Genomic DNA, 21,882 nt, shown 5'->3' with positions numbered 1-21,882 from the left:
GACTCAGAAAAGGCACATGCAGTTTGCATGTATGTATATGTGGACACTGTAACCATACTTAGCTTTTTATTTTATTTTATTTTTATTTATTTATTTTTGTTTTTTTCAAAACAGGGTTTCTCTGTGTAGCTTTGCACCTTTCCTGGATCTCACTCTGTAGACCAGGCTGGCCTCTGCCTCCCAAGGGCTGGGACTAAAGGCCTGTGCCACCACTGCCGCTGGGCTTATTTTTATTTTATTTTATTTTTTAAAATTTTTTTTTAAAGATTTATTTATTTATTATGTATACAGTGTTCTGTTTGCCTGTATCCCTGCAGGCCAGAAGAGGGAGCCAGATCTCATTACAGATGGTTGTGAGCCACCATGTGGTTGCTGGAAATTGAACTCAGGACCTCTAGAAGAACAGCCAGTGTTCTTAACCTCTGAGCCATCTCTCCTGCCCTTATTTTTTTTTATTTATTTATTTTTTTTTTTTTTGAGAGAGGTCTCCTATAGCCTAGACTGGCCTTGAACTCACTATGTAGGTGAAGATGACCTTGGACCCCCAATTCCCCTGCCTCCACCTCTCCGGTGCTGGTGCAGGTGTATGTCACCACATATAGCATTAGTGTTGGGGGCTGAACCGAGGGTTTGTGCATGCTTAGCAAGCACTCTACAAACAAAGCCACTTTTATAGCCCTGGGTTTTTTTTGTTTTTTTTTGTTTTGTTTGTTTGTTTTTTGGTTTGGTTTTGGTTTCATTTTTGTTTTGTTTTATTTTTAAGATTTATTTACTTATTTATTATGTATACAGTATTCTGTCTGCACGTGTCCCTGCAGGCCAGAAGAGGGCACCAGATCTCATTACAAGTGGTTGTGATCCACCATGTGGTTGCTGGGAATTGAACTCAGGACCTCTGGAAGAGCAGTTGGTGCTCTTAACCACTGAGCCATCTCTCCAGCCTGGTTTTTGTTGTTTTAAGACAGGATTTTTCTTTGTAGCCCAGGCTAGCCTATAACTCACTACATAGACCCAACTTCACTTGGCTTTGAACTCAGATTTACAGTAATCGCCTGTCTCTGCCTCTCGAGCACTGGGCTTATAGATGTATTGCTGACAACAGGGTGCTCTTTTTCTTTTCCTTTTCTTTCTTTCTTTTTGTGACAAGGACTCAGTACCCCCAGGATGTCTGAATTTTTTCCACCTTCCTGCCTCAGCCTCCTAAGTGCTGGTGTCATAGGCCAATGCCACTAAGCCCCAGTTCCATACTTAGCTCCATTCCCATTGGAAGGAACTGATAGTGTTGGGTGCTTCTGCTGGACTCACAGTACTCAGGGTCTTAGCTGGTCTCCTGACCCAGCTCACAGAGCTTCAACCTGCAGTAGGAAGCATGGAAGGGTCCTCCAAGCTGAGCCACAAGCAGGCACCCCTCCAGCAGGAAGTAGAGACAAAATCCCCTGGCCTATGCACCGAAGACATCACAATGGCTGTGGCAGCTGGCCTCCTTTCTCCCCAGTGAGGCCTCTCCAAGGAGACTTCAGGAACTGAGAGCCTGTCCACTCAGAACCTGGAACCCAAGACACTGCTTGAGGAGTACTTCTAAAGCAGAGGACTCTCATGGCACCCAAATGGAACCATACCAATGGTGAGGGACCTCACTCGGGAGCTAGAAGGCAGCTTGGGAAGCAAGAGGTGGGGGGAGACTATTTGCTGATCTGGGGCTGATCCCATCTTCCCCTAAGTCTCACTGACCCCTACTACCCAGGTGACCTAGTAGGGACAATGGCTGGGTTAGTTCTCTGACATCCCCACCCCCTCTCTTGAAGCATCACAGACTCTACCAAGCAATACTAACAGCTCCCACATCAGTACAGCGTCTGGGTAGCGCAGCACATAGGCCAGAGCAGGGGCCAGGATATGGAGCTGCCCATACACTGTGGCCTGGGAAGGTGTCAGACCCCCTTTGAACAGTTTTCTCACTGGAATTCCTACCAATTCCATGTAGTCAAGAGGATCCAGGGTGCAGTGGTACACATCTTTAAACCCAGCACTCAGGAGGCAGACGTAGGTGGATCTCTCTAGTCTACATACTGACTTCCAGAACAGCATAGAGAGACCCTATCCCACATTAAACAAAATAAAATTAGGATCTAGGGTTCATTCAGCTGGGCACTGGCCCAGCTTGAGACAGGTTGACTCTAGCTGGTACTGGTCATATGCTTCATTTCTGACCTTTGGTTTCTTCTCGGGCGGTGGGGGGGGGAGCCTGAAACTAGCCCTAGACAGCTTCTAGGCCAGCATAGCTGAGACATCTCTTATCCCCAAAGTGGAGACCTTAGGGCCACATGGCCAGGGCTGCCTGTCCTCTGCTTAGTCCTGCTCGGGGAGGAGACAGTAAAGGAAGAGGTGAGAGGAGGCTGTGGAAAGAGACTCTGAGGGGGGCTCCGAGCAGGAGGGCCCCCAAGACCCACCTCTCAATACTGGCTCCTCCCCTGGAAGGGGCCAGGCCTTTGGTGACCAAGCCCAGGCTCCCAGCAGGCACTTCCAAGGTTGTACATGAAAATTTGGTGGGAACCTTACCGCCCATCCATATTAAGATCATGGTGGCTCATTCCGGGTGTGATGGCTTATACAAGTAATCTCAGCACTTGGGGCACTGAGGCAGGTGGATTGCTGCAAGTTTCAGGCCAGCTTGAATGAGATATGAACTCAAAAAGCAAAGCTGGAGATGCAACTCAGTTGGTAGAGTGCTTAGCATGTAAGAAACCCTGGGTTTGATCTTCAGTACTGCAAAAACTGGACATGGAGGTGCAGGCCTATAAAGGTAGAGAGAGAAGGGTCAGATGTCCCCAGCGAGCCTGGAAGACACAGACCTTGTCTTGACTTCCTCCCTGCCACAAAAGGCATCAGAACCTCAGATGGAGTTCAAATATCCTGACTTCAGAGGTAGGGTCTCTCGAATCTAAAACCTTCCTGGTCCCCCATGCTTACTTACTGAGGGACCTCAGGCAAGCTGTTCAACACTTCTGAACCTCATCTCCCTGCCTGCACAATCCATTGGTGAATTGGTGAAAAGGAACATGGTGAAATGTGTTACCTGTTTGGCACACAGTGTGGCCAATAGTAAATGGCCCTGAGCTACGTCACATCCCAGACCTCTAGCACCTCTCCTATGGACAAGGACATATGTGGATTCAGAAGTGTCTGAGTTCAAATCCTGGCCCCTCCACTTCGGTCTGTGTAACTGCACAACTTTGCTCTTGGCCATGTAGTGGCTCCGGTCTGGCACATCTGAGCCCTGGGGGCTTGCTTCTTCTCTTTCAGACTCTCGGCCTTCTAAGGAGCCACCACCTCCTTATACCAGTCCTCAAACAGGATCACAAGGGTCACCCCAGGCATACCGTGTGTACACCCACGTCACACCAGTGATCCAGACCAGTAAGTACAGCAGCTGTCTCTCCTCGTCTGGCTCCCAGAAGGCCACTGTGCTCAGTGCAGACAGCACTTTCCCTGGTGAGCTCTCCTCCCACAGCCTGAGAACTCTGAAGTCCCAAGGCTGGCTGGGCTTCACACGGCTCACATGGGGTTGACACAGCACCAAGGGCTTCTGAGGCATCCTTTTCTACTGTGAAATTCTCAGGGATGGGTCTGGTATATAGTAGGTGCTCAAGTAATATTTATGAAATGAATATCCAGCAAGCATATCATAAGTGCTAGTCCACAGATGAGGTGAATGCAGAGTCTCTAAGTTGAACCAGGGCTTTGAGACTCTAAACCAGTGTCCCAAGGAATTCCCAGGCACTCCAGATTGACATGTTAGTGTTGTAGAATACTATTGTAAGGTGTGATACTTTTGTTTATGTTGCATTTGTTTAACTCTATGGAGCTGTGTTACTGTGGCTGTAAAAACACCCAATGGTCTAATAAAGAGCTGAATGGCCAAAAGCAGGGCAGGCAGGCAGAAAGAATACATAGGAGAAATCTGGGAGGAAAAAAGTAGCCAGAGAAGGAGGACCCCAGGGGCTAGCCACCCAGCTACACAGCAAGCCACAGAGTAAGAGTAAGATTTACAGAAGTAAGAGAATGGGAAAAGCCCAGAGGCAAAAGGTAGACAGGAATAAGTTAAGAAAATCTGTCAAGAAACAAGGCAAGTTAAGGCCAGGCTTTTATAATTAATAATAAGCCTCTGTGTGTGATTTATTTGGGAGCTGGTTAGTGGGCTCCCCAAAAGAGCAAAAATAACCAGCAGCTGCTGTTGCTGTTGTTTGACCGTATCAGCCAGTTTCACCTTGCTATAACAAACCTGACCCCAGGAGCCCCTTCAGATCACCAAAGCACGCAGCGTGCTTCTGTTGCTGTCTTTATAGTACTGGTCAAGGGACATGCTAGGCAAGTCCTCTACCACTGGGTTATATACCCGGCTCCTCCTAGAATTCTTTTTACATTTTTTTTTTTCAGATTTATTTCTGTGTATGAATGTTTTGCCTGCATGTGTCTATATCCCACATGTGCCTGGTGTTCAAAAGCAGAAGAGGGCTGGAGACACGGCTCAGCAGTTAAGGGCTGCACTTCCAGAGGACCTGGGTTCAATTCCCAGCACCCAGATGGCAGCTCACAGTTGTCTGTAACTCCAGTTCCAGGACTTCTAACACCTTCACACAAACATACATGCAGGCGAAACACCAATGGATGCTAAAAAAAAAAAAAAAAAAAAGAAATCAAGAGAGCTGCCCAAAAGAGGCAGGAATGGTAGGAATGGTGATGTGTGTGCACACTCTCGTGCGTGTGTGTGTGTGTGTGTGTGTGTGTGTGAGAGAGAGAGAGAGAGTGTGTGTGTGTGTGTGTGTGTGTGTGTGTGTGTGTGTGTTCATTCTTTTCTTTCATGCACCTGTTTTAAGGATGTTTAACCACGGGGCCTGGAAATCAGCTAATGCAAGGATCAAAACAGTGGGCTGGCTGAGTCTGGTAGGTTGCACTAGGAACTCCCCAAGCAAAAGGGACCATGCTTAGAAGCAGAAAGGCGCCATGGTTCCTAGGCCCTGTCCTTACTTGGGCTAGCTGGATTAACTAGGACAGATCATATGGCTGATAGGTGGACTTTGGGTGCATTGGTGAGTATAGGGAGAATAAGTCATGATATAACAGGGGTGCCCAGGCAGAGGGTGCTAGAGACAGAAGGAAGAGGCTCTGATCTGACCACCACCCCACCCTAGACATGTTCACTGGAGTGCCAAGGGTGACAACTTCCATGCCGATGCAGACCATATGCCCCTTCTGTGGGAGCCACATCATCACGGTGACAACCCCTATCCCAGGCATCCTCACCTGGCTGCTGTGCAGTGGGCTCTTTATATTTGGGTAAGCAGTGGGGGCTGGGGGCCTGGTAGGAAGCGGGTGGGACTGAGATGCTGCTGGAGACAGCTAGCATAACAGAACTAAGGACAGAGGATGGTCCCAGACTGGGTTTTGAGAAGATAGCCCTCTGCCTGGGTGGCAGAGGATGGAAGTGGGGATAGACAATGCCTGCCTGCTGGGCAAGTTGCCAAACAGGTTGCCATCACCACTACTGTCAAGAAAGAGAAGGCACAGTGTGGCTCTCAGTCCTGCGCTGCAGAACCACCCCAAGGAACTGAGGCCCACCCAGAGGTATGATGAGGGTGCAGGCCAGCACAGGCAATCTGCTCAGGGGTGATGAGGGTGCAGGCCAGCACAGGGACCTCTGCTCAGGGGTGATGAGGGTGCAGGCCAGCACAGGCAATCTGCTCAGGGGAACACACACTGCTTCTGAGGCTGCAGGTGCTTCCTGGGCTGCTGCTTCCTCCCCTTCTGTGTGCGGAGCCTCATGGATGTGAGGCACTCCTGCCCCGTGTGCCACCAGGAGCTCTTCCACCACCACCGCCTGTGACCTGCACTATAAACAGCAACGAAGAAACATCAGTGTGTGTGTGTGCCCCTGCACACCCATCCAGCAGGGGGGGGTGAGCAAGTGAAAACATCCTCCACCTTCCTCTGTTTTGTCCATGGGTGATGGACGGCACCTGTGTATGCCTGGGTCACAACTTGTGCTGGTTGGTATCATCTTGGGGAGGGGTGGAGCGGATGCCCATCCATCTCCAGGTTCAGCCTCCTCTGACTACAGATGCCACAGCTCTACTAGTCACCTCTTTCCTAGGCCCTTCCCATCAGCTCCAAATTCTACCCCTTTGGGAAAACTTGTTAACCACACCCTCACCTGTATAACCACCCACCCACCCACCTCCAGGTTCACAGCTGCTGCCCCTTTCCCCAGGGACCAGTGCACTCTATCACAATGCAATATGAAGAGAGCCTTGTCCTTTCTTCCCTGTCTGCCTTGGGTCTCTGCAGTCTGGATCCTCCCTGCCCTGGGGGCTGCAGATGTCCTCTGGCCACCACCTAGCAGGTTTCCTCCATTTGTCCTCAGCTACGTTCAAGGCCCCTCCCCCACCTCTGTAGGCATCTGTCCTCCCTTCTAGCATCCCACAGCCTTCTCCCCTGGATGCCTGAGGCATCCAGCAAACCAGCATGTTGGGCTGTGGAGATAGCCCCATAATTAAAGAGATTTGCCTTACAAATACGAGGAGCAGAGTTTAGACCTCCAGAACTCACACAAGTGTTGAATGGGCAGGGTGGCCCTCCTGTAATTCCAACCTCAGAAGTCACAGACAGAGGAATCCCAGAGCAAGCTGGCTAGTGAGACTAGCCTTATCAGAAAGCTCTGGGTTTGATTCAGAGACCCTGACTAAATAAGTAAGGTAGAAAGTTTGAAGATGCTCCTCCACATCAACCTTGGGCCTCCACATGAATGTGCATGAATACCCACATATGTGCAAACATACAAAAATGGGTGGGGACCTCAGTAGGTCTCCTGCAGGGGTGGGCGCATGGGAAGGGCATGGCCACCTCCTCTCTCCCAGACACCTTGGATGCAGCCCTTGGTTCCTGTCCTGTTCCCCTACACCTTGTCCCCTCCTTGGCTCCGGGTTCTCCTGCCCTGTCCATTCCTCACCAGCCAGCAGCCTGTGGCGAACACAGACAGGGTGATGCCATTAACATGGACAAGAACTCGCCACTTATTGGGAAGCAGAATCAAGAGGATTGCCAGGCTTAGTTACATAGTAAATGCCTGTCTCAAAAAAAAAAAAAAAACAAAAAAAACAAAAACAAAAAACAAAAACCAACCTGCGGCTGTGAAGGCCTTACAACTTGACAAAACCCAGAATTGTTTGGGAGCCGAGCCTTGCCTGTGGAGATTACATTCTCTTTATGGAAGTGGGAGGGTCTGCCTCTGCCAGCAGCACCACCCCTGGCTGGGATCCTGGACTCTATTAGTGGAGAAAGGAAGTGAGTTGCAGCACACACTCATCTCTGCTTCCTGACTGTGGGTGTCATGTGACTAGCTCTCTCAAGCAGCTGCTGCCTTTCTTTGCTTTCCCACCATGAATTGTGAGCTAAAATAAATCCCTTCTCCTTTACATTCTTCTGGTCAGAGTATTTTATCACAGCAATAGGAAAAGAAACTGACATTCATTTAGACCAGACATCTGCCTAGAACTCACAGCTCACTGAGTTCACCTGAAGCCATCTGTGAGTGGCTTCCTGCTTCCCTCTTGATCTGTCAGGCATCCTCCTCACTATGCACCCCAGGACCCCCACCGACCCATCCCTCCAGCAGGCCTGTCTATGCACCCCAGGACCCCACTGACCCATCCCTCCAGCAGGCCTGCCTGTCTATGCACCCCAGGACCCCACTGACCCATCCCTCCAGCAGGCCTGTCTACGCACCCCAGGACCCCACTGACCCATCCCTCCAGCAGGCCTGTCTATGCACCCCAGGACCCCACTGACCCATCCCTCCAGCAGGCCTGTCTACGCACCCCAGGACCCCACTGACCCATCCCTCCAGCAGGCCTGTCTACGCACCCCAGGACCCCACTGACCCATCCCTCCAGCAGGCCTGCTGTTCTTCTCCATCCTACCATTCTTCCAGACAGATTCATGAGCTCGGTTCAGCCTGACACCAGAGAAGCTGAGGCTGAGGCTATAGGAACTGGGAAGGGATAAGCCTCGCTGAGTTGTTTCTGGAGTGGGCGCCCCAGTGAGGTTTACTCTTTATAGTTCCTTCCCAAGCTCACAGTGTACAGAGGCCAATGGGAAGGAAGTGGCTGTTAAAAGACCTCAAACTGGCTTATGGATAAGACTTCTGGGTAAAATGAGGACCACTGGACAAGATTAGGAGGGTGGTGTGGGGAAATCCAGTACCAGAGAGTGTGGTTTTGTGTTTTTTGAGGTCAGTGCTGAGGACTGAACCTAGGGCTTCATGTCTGATAGGCAAGCGCTCTACCACTGAGCTACATCCCCACCCTCATTTTCACTTTGAGCCTGGGACACACTAAGTGCCCAGGCTGGTCTTGAGCTTGTTATGTATCTCAGACAGGAGTAGACCTCATGACCTCCTGACTCAGCCCCTTGATTGCTGGTTTGACAGGTGTGTACCTGTCAAAAATGGAGATTTAATTTGAAAAATACAAAAAATATTGTCCTACCTATCATTGTTCAAATAGAGGCAAGAAAGAGGAAACAGGAAGCTACAGGCACGTGAGAGACACTAGCAACTGGTTTGTGCTGTGGTTCCCTGTAATACCCACACTCATCACACGAGGGCAGTGCTGCACCAACTGAGAGGTAGAAACCCAGGCCCATTAAATAGATGATGGGCAATCAGAACTCAGGTCTGTTTCCCTGTAGCCCCTGCATTAGCATGACGTGAAAAGGTGTACACGTGTGAGGAGGTACACTGAGTGTGGGCTGGAGGCTTGGTGGGATGGTAGCATTTCCTGGCATTTTCAGGCTGGGATTCCTGGAAGCCTGAAAGTCAGGTGAGGTACATTGCTCCAGGCCAGCAGGTCTCTCTAGACTCCAGGGAGGCCGGATAGCTGATCTACCACCTGCAATGGAGGCCCTGAAATGATTGATGGGAGACTGGACTTCAGAAATGGAATGTGCTACAGCTGCAAGCCCTAACTGTATGACACCAGATCACACTACCACAGTGAACTGTTTGACAAATAGACTTCTGAGATTTCAAGACATGGGATGTCAAGTCAGCATAGGCCTAAGAGTCTCGACAGGACAGAACTTGTCTCTAGAATGAATCACCTTTTACCTTGAACTACTTCAGCTTCTCATGTTCAGATTCCCCACCCCACCCCCACCCATCTCCACCCCCCACCCCTCTCCCCAGGCAATGTGTTGGCTTTGACTTGTATTCTAGACAGGTCCAGACAGGAACATCTCAGTCCTGGGACAAAACCAGTTGTCACTCCACATCACTGGCCTCCGAGGTTCTTTCTGCCCAGACTGACCCCACAAATTAATCACAGGTTAATCATTGGTACTGATGCTCAGCGTGAAGCTGCTGACCACACAGTAAAGACTAACAGCGGGTGCTAACACTCTTCTAAGCTCCTGTCTCTAGCCAACCCACCCTCTGGGTCAGAGCCAAGAGAGTGAGTAGTCTTATCCCACTCAGCCTTATCATGGGAGCAGACGGGTGGGTGTGGTGTGGTCCTGGGCATGGCTCTGGTATCAGCAGTCACCAAGGCAGGCTTCTGTGTCCACTCCCCGCCCACTGCTTTCAGCTCTGCCCAAGTCCACCTTGGGAATCTGCTATCCAGCGAGTCTAAGGACAGGGAGAAGTCTGAGCAACTTTTGATGTGCCCTAGCTTCAGTCCACATCACTGAACAAGAAGGTTGACATTGTCCCTTCAAAAGTAATGAACCTCAATGCACTCCCCCTCAACTTCCTCAGCCTCTTGCTCTACTGAAGAACTGAGCTTAGAATGTCCAAGAGCCTTGGTGCTCCTGGCTGGCAGGGAAGATGGGTGAGCTCACCTCAGAGACCATGGGGCTTCATGGAGACTGCTCTCCAAAGGTACAAGCTGGGAGCCTATTATCTACCTCCAACATCCAGCCAGCAGCACAGGTCTGTGACCCTTGGAAGGGACAGACTACCTCTTCTCATACCTATACAACTTTGCCCCTAGAATGTTCTGAAAGGATGGGGGACTCCAGCGTGCAGGCCCCACTCACAAATCAGCAGCACACAACCACCCATGTCCACCAAGACTAAGATCACAGAGAGACTCGGTCTTGATGGAGCTTTTTGTCTGCCCAGGAAATGAACTCTTGGGGTTTCCTTCCAATTGTCACAGGGTGAGGAAACTGGACTAGGGCTGTGCTAACACAGGAGGCACACATGATCAAGTGACCGCTCAGTCCCTTGGGGACTGATGAGCAACCACAGGCAGCGGGAAACTATACAGTGAAGAGTGGACAGAGCCTCTACCATAGCTTCTGCCCGGAACAGTCTGGCAGAGCCCAGGCTATACCATAAGGGCACATACCCAGAGACAGCCCTAGTTCCTACAAAAACACCTGGCTTTGTCCTGGTCACCTTCTTCCCCCTTCAGAGGCTGCTAGAGCCTTCCCTCAGTGCTAGAGTATTTCCCTTCTAGCCAGGGTGTCAGAAAGCCCTGTAGAAATTCGTGGCAAGAGCGAGCTCTGGGAAGCCAACCCTACCCACTCATGAGACTGTCGGGGTTGGGTTGTGGCACTGACGGCCACCACAAAGATCGCCTGTGGCTCAAAGAGGTACCAATGTTAAGCACCAGATATTCTGTGGGATTGCCAGCCCAGGATTCAGTGCCACAATCCTAATCCACTAGAAAAATGTCTCCATACATCCCACTTTGACAATTTCATACAGCTCAATGCTCAAACTTCTTCCACTCAGTAGACTCTTCAGCCAGGTCACTGCAGATAAGGGCCTGAATCCCAAGCAGGGAGTTGACTTTGTTGGGCTGCAAGGCTCCGGGACTGAGGGGCACAATCAGCCTCTACAGGCTCCCATCCCAGGGTCACGCCTTCCCCCATGTGGTACATACCAGACTTAGTTTTTACGGAGACAGCGTGTCACTCTGTAGCCTAGACATCTGAAATACCCTCCCACACCCCGGGACTAACAATCGTTCTGATCAGTGTAACTGCTTGTTTTTCCAAAAAACAAAAACAAAAACAAAAACAAACCCAGCTGGTTAGCATGAGGGATCCTCACCTTACTCCTTGCCAGATACACTGACTACAAACAAGGACTGCTGGCCTTTTTTGTTTGTTTGTTTGTTTTAATTTATTATGTATACAGCATGTATGACTGCAGGCCAGAAGAGGGTGCCAGATCTCATTACAGATGGTTGTGAGCCACCATGTGGTTGCTGGGAATTGAACTCAGTCAGTGCTTTTAACCTCTGGCTGGCTCACTCTTGAAGGCCTCATTACTGTCAGAGTGGTGTCCCCAAGGGGCCACAGAGAAACCTGGTACCATTGCCTTAATGCCACAGGGCTAAGAGCCACCATGCAAGGATGTGCTGTTGAATGAAGACAACCCTGACAGACAATGTACCTTCAGGGTTAAGTTCCTATAGTTTTAGACCGGGTCTCAAGTAACTCAGGCTGTCCCAGAATCTGCTATGCAGCCAAGAACAGCTTTGAACTCTCATGTTCCTGCTTCTACTTCTTGAGTGCTGGGGTCACAAGTCCAAACACATGAGCTTCACAATCCTGAGCAGAAACACATGGCCACCATGGCTGCAAGCTCTCACTGAGGTCACACTTTGGCCACCACTGTGGGTGAGTACTCCCCTAAATCAACAGCCACGTGCCACAGAGCAGAAGGAGCCAGCATCTTCAGAGGATTAAAGTGAGCAGGCTGGAAGACAAATGTTCCATAAATTAAAATGTCTGCTTCTACCTTCCCCACCCTAAGTCAGGTAAATGAATGAACTCAAGACTCTCAGTATTTTGGGAGCTGGGAGTGAGTGGAAAAATGAATGCAGCACACAAGAAACACTACAAGAAGTTCTTTGAAAAATAGTCATTTAATATTTAAGGGAGAATAGAAATCGTGGGTACCTAAGACTGGCCAACCCCCAACAAGCCCTCCAACAGGAACACCTTGGAGTTCAAAGGCCAACATTGGGTGAGCAGTCCTCATTGCCTTGCCTATACCTGCCAGTAACTTCTCATTTGCGCAAGGCCAAAGGGCCCAGTAGGATCAAAGCCTACAGGGTCCCCCATGATCTGCTCTTTTCCCACTGATCTGTACAACACAAGTTATTGGAAGGCACACAATTCATAGTGCAAAAGGAAAAAGGAAGCCAGGGTGCAGGTGGCTCAGAACCAGGCCAGAGGTACCCTCCCCCTGGGCACCTCATCCAGAGACCTCCAATTTCCCCAGTCACTGAGTATGTGCATGGGCCCCAGCTGAGGACTCTTGCATTCTCCTTAGATCCGGGGGATGAAGCCCAGGGCCTTGCACACACTAGACAAGTCTCTACCATTAGCCACATCCTCACTCTTGACAGGATCTATGTAGCACAGGCTGACTTGATACTTCTACCTCCACCTCCTGACTGCTAGGGTTAGAGACCTGTGCCACTTCACAAAAACCTCGTTTCTCAAGCTCAGATGTCAGAGGCCAAAACCAAACTGAAGCCAGGGCTCGGGGGTGGGAGGGTCACACCTTTATGTCCAGCACTTGGGAGGCAGAGGCAGGTGGATCTCTGAGTTCAAGACCAGCCTGTTCTACATAGCAAGTTCTAGGCCTGCAGGGCAAGACAAAAACTGCAACCCAATGGAAAAAATCCAATAGCTGAGAAAAATACATGGCAGCTGAAACCCTGACTCAATGCAAGGCTCCCAGGCCTGTTTCCAGGAAGAGTATACTCATCCTCAGCTTCCACAGCACTCACTGGATTATAATTTTTATAGAAAATTTTATTCAACATACAACATTTTCCAGCAAAAAGGCAATATACAGGAGAGTTGGTGTACACTGCTGCTACAGAAACAAACAGAAGTATTGGGGAGGGAGGGAAAAGAAGTGTGGCTTGCTGATTCTATTTGCACTCAAAACTAGACACGCAGCCGGCATTAGCTCCAACAAAAAGGGAAATGAAAGGGCTCAAATGAAGCTCCGCACAGAGTGTCCAAGTCGGCCAAGGTCACCTGCACTCACCCAACAGAAAATGACCTCCTCCCAGGGGCAAATTGTACAGGTTTCATTCATTAAATATACAATTTCATTTTCCTTTTTTTTTTTATTTTATCTTTTTTACAAAGTCAACAGCTTACTAACCACTAGCGAGCATGCGCTCTTGCTAAACGGCTCTCTGTCGCCCGCCCGTGCCTCCGTCCTCACAGAAACCCAGTCACTCTTTGACCTGTTCAGATCATTCCGTTTGCCAAGAGGCAACAGAGTAAACCTTAATTGTATCGGACAATGTTCTCAGTGTATAAAAAGACCCCTAGCTGTCAGCACTGGTCTCAGTGCACCTACTTTGCAAATGGGCTGCCGAACAGTACTGGCTGACAAGTGAGACGTTTACTGAAAAGAGCCCAGGCAGCTGAGGAGAGGAACCCCAGGAAGGGCCAGCAACGCACACAGTGAAGGAGAGTGCTTTTGAGTAGGGTTGTTTCTCTGGTCTGCCTTTACAGATGCACACAGGTCACTGACAGTCTAACTGAAGGAAGAAGTTGGCCTGCCTAGCTCTAGCTGCAGAGCTGTGCAGGACCCAGGCAGGGGGCCAGGCTGCCTGCGCCAACCAGACACCTCTGCCAGGGACTTGCATCCTAGGAACCTCTTCTCCCATGATGCTGATGGTTGCCTTGCATTGTGGTTACCATAAAATAACTCTCATTGGCATCCAAGCTTTATAAAAACACCTTCATTTTGCTCAAAAAGGGCAGTCAATAGATACAGAGAAGCCAAACTGAACAGCCTCAACAAAATAAAATTAACATCAGCAGCAAATCCTCTTGCTGGAGACTTCGGCTAGAGTGCACGTGTACCAAAGTTCTACGGCTGTTAAAAAGGGCACACACCCACGAGCTGTCCCTCGCCTTGGACACGGGAAGGAAGTCAGTTGTGGATTTTAATTGCCTTTTCAAGGTAAGTGTAGCGACTCCTCTTTGGGGCTTTGTTGAAGTGGTCGAGCCCTAGCCAAGGCCGAGGATGAGACATGTTACCTGGCAGGGACAAAGAACAAACCATTAAGACTCCAGGTTCTTGGCAACCACCAGAACCAGTCTCCACCTTAGATGGCTGCTCAGTCAGCTGGAGCCTGGAAGTGCTCATTAACACAAGCTGACACAGGGCTGTTTATTTAGATGCCTCTTTCCAACTCAAAGGCTAAAACACAGTCCCAGGGGAAAGTTGAAGTAAATCACCCACACCTCCATCCCATTTAATGCACAGCAAGAGCCTTAATCCTTGGAAATGCAGAGACCTGACCTGTGGAGAACTCACTCAGCCCCAGGCTGCTGCCTCTCAATGGCTGCACATGGTTCCATGACCTACAATCAGAATGAAGGCCCTCTGCTGAGAGCCTCTTACCAGGTTGTGGCTCAAAGTCCTTCAAATTCACTTCATACTCATCTTCGTTGATGTACTGGTGCCGGCCCATCATGACAATTGCAAATTTAAACTAGAAAACAAAAGCAAAACTCCCCATTATCTTCTGCTGCTTGTCAAAGAAGCTCAGCTGCCTCACTCAGGTTCAAGTGCTAGCCACTAAGGCCTAGTCAGGTTCCTAAGAGCACACACCTTTTCAAACTCCTTTTCCTGGATATCCAGCAGGCTCTGAATTCGCTTCATCACTTCTCTGAAATGCTCACCCTGGGAAGACCAAAGACAGCTGTGCTCAGATAGCAATCGCACATCACCCAGCGTGCAGTGCTGTGTGGTAGACCAAAGCCAGGGTTGCCAGCCCCAGCAGCTGAGATCAACTCTTTCAAAAACAGGGAGCTCTGACAGAACTCTTACCTGGTGTATTCTCAGCAAAAACGGAATTCCAAAAGTCCCAAACACCTCTTTGTGGAAATGCGCCACTGTGATTAGCATCTCGTTCTCCTTATCTATGTCTACCTGGTCCAAAGGTATTTCCTGGAGACACATTTTAAACACAAAAACTTCCTTTAAGTGTAGTTACTATTTAAATTCTAACCTGACACTCAATGGATAAACTCCCATTTAGATGGCCTCAGGTGTTCACCAGACTGGTGACATAAACTGACAGGGGTGAATGAATGACGATATCACACACACACACACACACACACACACACACACACACACACACACACACACACACAGGAGAGGGGGAGAGAAGGGGCTTCTATTAGACCATGTGTTGGCTCTAGAGACTCACAAACAAGGGCCAGGACAGAAGCCCCGGAAACTGAGTCACTGCAAACTCTTCTTCTATTTAAGCTTGTCATCTCAGCTTGTTAAGGTAACGTGTGCTGCTGGCATACATTTCTACCACAAGACCACACATTTTTTTCTTAGAAGAAACTGAAACATTTCTATTCCAGTTACTGTGGAAATGTCAGCAGCTCTCTCTCGACCACTGACCCAGAGTTTCTGCCTGGACTTGTTTAGTGCCCACCTATCAAATTACACATTGTCGATTGATTTGTGTGTGTATGCACACATGCCTGCTACAGTGTGCATGTTGGGGTCAGAAGACAACCTGCAGGAGCCAGTTCTCTCCATCCAACATGTGGGTCTAGGAGATCAAACTCAGGCCATCAAGCTTGGGGTGGGAGAGTACCTTTACCAGCAAAGGCATTTTGTCTGCTGCCAAACTAATGTATGTATGTATGTATGTATTTGGTTTTTTGAGATAGGGTTTCTCTGTAGCTTTGGAGCCTTTCCTGGCACTCGTTTTATAGACCAGGCTGGCCTCAAACTCAGAGATCCATCCACCTGCCTCTGCCTCCCAAGTGCTGGATTAAAGGTATGCGCCACCGCTCCCTGGCATAATTTTTTTTTTTAAACTTTCATATTTGGCCTAACTATGTAGTTCTGACTGGCCTAGAACTTGGTATATAGATCAAACTGGCCTGTCTCTGCATCCTGAGGACTGGAATACCAACAACGGTGCTACCCCAGGTTCTGGTCATCAACCACTGAGCCATTCTCTAGCCCCACTGTTGCTTTTCCAAAAGAACCAGAGTTTGAGTACCAGAACCCACAGTGGCTCACAACCACCCCTAACTCCAGCTCTAGCAGATCTGTCATACTTTTCGGGACTCTGCATGCATGTGGTACAGACATACATGTAGGCAGTAAAAAAGACTTCCCTCACAAGAACACAGAAGCAGACAACAGTAGTTTGAGATGAAGAGGCTCTGGGGTGGAGGGTGCTAATGCTGCACAAGGCAACTGTGCTCAGCACCATCATGTGCACACTTAGCAGGGGCTACATTATTCTATGCTGTGTGTATTTTTTTTTCAAGTTATAGCATTTTTAAAGCTTGGGATGAAATTACCCTCATTGAGAACTGAGGAATGGACAACTCCAGCTACTTTATACAGCCCACGGTGGACTCACTCAGAAGATGGGCCACGACCTGCAGACCCAGCAGCTGAGGCCCGCAAGGCGACAGTTACCTCTATTCGAAAAGTCCGACTTGTTGCAGGGGATAAACACTCTAACAGCTCATCCTCTTGATGGACACCGATAATTTTGTAGCTCACAATTTCTAGCAGCCTAAAAGAAGAAAAATGGGCCAATGAAGTATTAGTACTCATGTAAAGATACAAGAGGAGTGCATGATGATGTCCGTATGCTCAGCAGAAGGAACTCTGGGTGGGCATGATCATATGCGTGGCTCAATTATGCTTTATGTATTGTACTTTTATTATTAACTTTTATAGAAGAACAGTCACTGAGTACAAGAGGCTGAGCAGTAACCAGACAGAGTACTGCCTGCTGTCTACTAAAATTCCCAAGAACACATTTTAGGGAACCAAACAGCCCCAAAGCCACCTGCCTGTGAGGCATCCATAAGGTAAAACCATAGAAACATGCCCAGACTCAGAAAAGCAGAATCTGTGGCCTCGCTTTACATCTGAATGGAGGCTACAGCAGAAGCGTCTCACCCACTCAAGATACATGGGCCCCACCCCACCCCCAAGCACCTTGGAACCCACTGTTCCTCTGCTACCAACGCCACCCACATTTACTACAGTTAAAAGAAGACAAGAAGAGAGAGGCTTGGCCTCTGCAAATAGCAACTGCAGAAGGATGGACGGGGCTGTTGGCTTTCCATCCTGTTCCAGTGTGGCTGGCTGCCCCACCCTCCTACAGCTCGGGAGATACTTGCCTAAGTCGCCCTGATGCTTTGTCCCCGAGCTCCACGGCCTTTTTACATTCTTCTAACAGGTCCCGGACGCAGCCATGCTTGTCTGGGTATAGTGTTATTTCCTAAATGACAGAGTGTTACAAGTGCTTTAAAGAAAATAGATTTCTGCTGTAACAACTTCACTAGTTCAAGTTGGGAAGAGGGGTGAGATATCACTCAAAGACCCATCCTAGCAGCCCCTCATTGTGGATTCTCTCATGGTAGGAGGACTACCTCCTCCAAACTCGACTGTAGATCAGAACAGTGTCTGAAAAATAACCCCGGCTCACCCTGGGTCACCCTAAGAGCACTCCTGTTCTCCTCAGAGTAAGGAGACAGAAGGCTGGTCCTCAGAGAGGGCACCAGTAAGTTGGGGTTAGAGCCTCACCAACACTACAGAAATCACGGTATTTATGTCTCAAATTCTCAATTCTGGTGCAGCTGCAAGGTAAAATGGCCTGGTAACCGGTCAAGTATGATCTTTTTTGATGGATATGGCATAGGGGTACAGCCTGGCTGTTTATCATGACCTGACTTTGGGCCAAGGGGCCACAGAGACACCTCAAGCTCTCGTCTGAGGTATGATCTCACTGAGGGAGTGCTCCCTCTGGTGTGTTTTAGTTCCAAAGCTCTGAAAAGAGTGACATTACAAAGAAGTGCTCACCTCTTCCCTAAACTGGCTGTTTAACCATATACACTTAAAGCTCCTTCTGTTCTCAAAGTCCGTGATCTTCATTTTAAGCTGTTGAGACAGAGACAACTGTTCAGATGGACTCCCTCTGAGAACTCACCTTCCTCCTTTTATCACCTGGCCACACTGACTTCAACTCATACCTGCTGATAGTAAAGTTTCTTAGGTTGTCTTGGCTTGAAGAATTGTAGAAGATCTCTTAAAGTACCTTCATAATTATGTCTAAGAGGATTACCCGGGCCATCTCTATAACTATAAGAAAACAGCATATGAATAAACAAATTGTTTACTGGTCTACAACACACACCAACAGAGCATAAATAAACACAAATAGCTGGCTGTGCACTGTCTGAAACCTGTGCACCTACCTAGCCCACGTCTGCCCCCAGACCAGTGTATGAGGGACAGAGCACACAGAAGACTCTGTAGCTGCATAGGATCTGGACCCAAAGAAGCATGACGGGTCAACCAAAATCAAACACAACACTAGAGGAGGTGACCAGTTACTTTACCACCTCAGGGTCATGTGGTTAAGACAGAAGTGACAACCCACCTATATTCCAAACTAAGAAAGAATACATGCAGGTGACCTAGCATCTAGTCAAGTGTCTACACAATGTCTGGAGGAACTCACAGGGAGGAGCAACCAGTGAGCATCCCGAGTGAGCCTCACTTACCCTTGAGACTTGAAAAACTGCAGCAGCATGGGGTCTGTGTTGAGCCTCTGTGCAACTGTCTTTGCAACCTAGGAGAGAAAGAACCAGAAGGGAGGTTGACACTCTGGGGAAAGGCAGATGTGTACTCAAAAAACTTGGGGTTATTTAGTTGTATTTCCATAGAAATGTGATATACATGGGCAGCCTGAATCCAAATTCCCTAGAAATTTACTATTATCCATAACAAAACAACATTCCTGAGTGTGTCACCATGGAAGTGACCCACTTGTACAGGGTTTTCCCTGTTTTACTGTATATATTTATATAGCACAATGCTGACTGTTAAAAAGTGATTATACTGGGATAGATTATACCAAAATTAGCATTTTTCTCTTTAGATATATTCATCATTTCTCCATGTTATGGACCTTTTAAAATCAACAATTTTAACTTTTGAGGCTTCTTGCTGTGTGTGGAGCCCAGAGAAGCCGGGAACTCAACCTCTGTCTGAACTAAGTCCATGCCAAGCAAAGTGCTGTCTTCCTTATGAAGCTGTTAGACACTTTCTTTCACAAATAGGAAGGGCAAATAAAGTAGCAAAGAGCAATTGTTCAATACCTGAAAATAATTCATCCTATTTGATAACGTAACCACAAACCCAGGGTCATTGGGGATTGTTTTATCACAGAAGATGACGTCGACACGGTGGTAGAGATCTCTGAAATATTCTTTTGCAGTGGGTAATTCACTGTTATCGTTTTCAGGGTCATCCCTGGGGAGGAAAGATTTTTGCAGACTGCATCAGGAGTGGCAAAAGGCAGCAACATTTAGACAACAGTGTAGTAGAAGCTCTCTTTGAAAGCTGCAACTAGTCTGCCTCAGCTACCAGTATAACAAGGCACAAGAAAAAGACAAGTGTGTGCCTGGAGAGATGGCTCAGAGGTTAAGAGCATTTCCAGAGGACCTGGGCTTCACCCCCAACACCCATATGATGGCTCATAATAATCTGTAAGCCCAGTCCCAAGGGATCTTAATACCCACTACTGGCTTCCACTGGCAGCAGGTATACACATCGTGCACAGACAAAATATTCATAAACATAAAATCAAGAGAGGCCCATACTTGTGGAGGTTCTACAGCAAGGCACTAAGTACCAGCTGCTTCCCCAGTGACTGCAGGACAAAACACCCCCATACAAATAGGCTCCTTTGTAGCACAGTGCATTCAGCCTAGGCTCTGACTAGCAGCCCACACCTGCAGCTTTTACCCACTATCAGGCTGTTGGACACTAGTGTCTCAGGTACACACCCCTACAGGTATGGATGCAGGTAGTAAAGGCCAGCCTTGTTTTCAGAGTATTTTACTCCATAAAGATACCCACTTTGGTCCCTACAGACATTTGTAGGACATAAGAGATCATTGGTTTGGGAGACAGGCTCTGACAGAGCCCTGGATAATCTCAAACTTGCTATGCAGCTCCTGGGTCCTCCTGTCTCTACCTCCCAAGTTCCAGGATTACAGTGCTCACCACCTTATCACCAAGAGAACTTTAAATAAGGTTAAGTTTCACCGTCAGGAATATCAAAACCGGTAACTAGCTACTGTCCAGAATGAGGACACTCCCCTGCAGCTCAAAGCATTGTAAAAATCTTTGCTGGACTGCACTGACTAAAAACATTTGATAGGCATACAAATGAGATAGAAACTATCAAAGATACATACTTCTGAAACACTATAATGTCACCATCCATCAGTTCATCAAGGGCTTTATCAAGAGATACATCGTAGTCCTGAATTCTCTCTGTCAAGTTCGGCTTAACTTCCTATAGGGAGAGACAGCAAATGGTTACATTTAAGAGTGTCTGTTATGACCAGATTGTTACTATTTATGCTTTCTCTACATTCCTATCTATTCGTCTACCTGTTGTGTGTTTTGCTGTAATTTGAGACAGGGTCTCCTTGTTTCTTTAGGTTGGCCCTGGACCCCTGTGCTCAAGCCATCATCTAAACAGCCAGAACTCCAAGCTCGTATGACTACACCCAGCTTACACTTTTATGAAGTTAAAATACAATCAGGAAAAACAAATCTAAAAGTAAGTATCTAATGATCACCAACCCAAACAGGTAAAAATTACCAGTTTTTAAATGTGAAACAGGGTGTGTGTGGTGGGACATACTCGTAATCCCAGCACTTTGGGGAAGTGGAGACAGTAAGATTCGGAGGCCAAAGAAGCTATATATAAGCAAGTCTGAATTGAGCCTGGGTTACATGAGACCCTGTCTCAATAAACCACAGAAACAAAACAAACTGACATTTCCAACTAAAGAGTAGAGGATCTGGTGGTGGCGCATGCCCTTAACCCCAGCACTTGGGAGACAGGCAAGTGGATCTCTCTGAGTTCAAAGCCAGCCTGGTCTACAGAGCAAGTTCCAGGACACAGAGAACCTCCACTCACCCACAAACCCCCACAAACACACACAGAAGACAACATAAATGAACTATAGACTAAGCAATACTAATTTGCTAGGCAAGTAGAGCAACCTTCCCACAAGCAGAAACAATATAGTGATTACAGAAGGAAAGAAAAAAAAAAAAGCAAACCTCATAGAGGATAAGGCTAGTATCCTGGATAAATCCTGCTCTGTCACACATAACTGGGAGTAAGTCACCTAGGGTAAAGAAATATGTTGAATACACAGCTGTAATGTAGTGAGCAAAATCTAGTTGGAAGGAAGTGCAGCCAGAACTTACGTATTTTACAGGATATGGGTGTGTAGATATGTCCACAGTAATTCAAGCTCCGTGTTTTAGGATCATACATCTTCAAAAATAACATTACATCATCTACAAGTTGATAAATAGGCTGTTAGGATTTTAACCCTGAGTATGCCTGAATGCTAACAAGTAAGCTTGGGGTAAGTGACTTCCCAACATTGAGCTGTCCCCTAGAAGTAACAAGGACGAGGCTCCTTCAGGAGGCTGACCCAGTGATAGCAAAGGTGCAGCCCACAAATCACACCTGTGTAAAGCACTACAGGAGACAGTGAAGGAGACGCCAGTGCAGTAAACTGAGACCTAGCACTGACTAGCTAGTCCAGTATCCCCAGGGGGCTGTGCCTAGCAGTTGAGTGTCCTGGTCTGTGGGGCAGCCACCTATTTAGTGGCAGAACCATGACTACTTCAGAACTCCTTCACACAGGCTGTGTGACCCTGAGGTGAACCATTTGCCAAGTGACCTAACACATGCCTGCAACCCTGCCCTAACCTTCACACCAGAGTGATGAGCACAA

At 48.1% G+C, this 21,882-nt stretch overlaps 2 protein-coding genes across 3 annotated transcripts in view; one reads left to right on the top strand and one right to left on the bottom strand.

Annotated features, from left to right (window-relative positions):
- Nucleotides 1-2,781: 2,781 nt before the first annotated feature.
- On the top strand, nt 2,782-5,884 carry Litafd (LITAF domain containing). The gene is made up of 4 exons (XM_036194482.1): nt 2,782-2,803; nt 3,304-3,492; nt 5,193-5,337; nt 5,776-5,884. Exons 1-4 carry the CDS (start codon nt 2,782-2,784, stop codon nt 5,882-5,884), a joined length of 465 nt encoding a protein of 154 aa, XP_036050375.1.
- Nucleotides 5,885-12,806: 6,922 nt separating this feature from the next.
- The window catches only part of Usp7 (ubiquitin specific peptidase 7), a 56,043-nt gene continuing 46,967 nt past the window's right edge, over nt 12,807-21,882 (bottom strand). For both annotated transcript variants that reach the window (XM_036195582.1, XM_036195583.1), the window contains exons 19-31: nt 21,344-21,436; nt 21,194-21,261; nt 20,314-20,414; nt 19,210-19,363; nt 18,613-18,680; nt 18,079-18,187; nt 17,909-17,986; nt 17,227-17,327; nt 16,511-16,610; nt 14,879-14,998; nt 14,660-14,731; nt 14,450-14,540; nt 12,807-14,082 (exon numbers count right to left, since the gene is read on the bottom strand). In XM_036195582.1, the coding sequence (XP_036051475.1) occupies nt 13,976-14,082; nt 14,450-14,540; nt 14,660-14,731; nt 14,879-14,998; nt 16,511-16,610; nt 17,227-17,327; nt 17,909-17,986; nt 18,079-18,187; nt 18,613-18,680; nt 19,210-19,363; nt 20,314-20,414; nt 21,194-21,261; nt 21,344-21,436 (1,262 nt within the window). In that variant the 3' untranslated portion in view covers nt 12,807-13,975. The remainder of the gene's footprint in view (nt 14,083-14,449; nt 14,541-14,659; nt 14,732-14,878; nt 14,999-16,510; nt 16,611-17,226; nt 17,328-17,908; nt 17,987-18,078; nt 18,188-18,612; nt 18,681-19,209; nt 19,364-20,313; nt 20,415-21,193; nt 21,262-21,343; nt 21,437-21,882) is intronic.

This window comes from Onychomys torridus, chromosome 8 (genome assembly GCF_903995425.1).
Source record: "Onychomys torridus chromosome 8, mOncTor1.1, whole genome shotgun sequence".
Taxonomy (NCBI): domain Eukaryota; kingdom Metazoa; phylum Chordata; class Mammalia; order Rodentia; family Cricetidae; genus Onychomys; species Onychomys torridus.
Note: the sequence above shows the minus strand (reverse complement) of the source record. Positions and strands in the feature narration are given on the sequence as shown.

Bases quoted from the DNA above. Each gene is read 5' to 3' on its own strand.
- Litafd (XM_036194482.1), top strand. From the start codon at position 2,782: ATGGAGGTGCAGGCCTATAAAG. The intron at 2,804-3,303 runs GTAGAGAGAGAA...CTTCTCTTTCAG, and splicing joins GGAGGTGCAGGCCTATAAAG to ACTCTCGGCCTTCTAAGGAG. The intron at 5,338-5,775 runs GTAAGCAGTGGG...CTGAGGCTGCAG, and splicing joins AGTGGGCTCTTTATATTTGG to GTGCTTCCTGGGCTGCTGCT.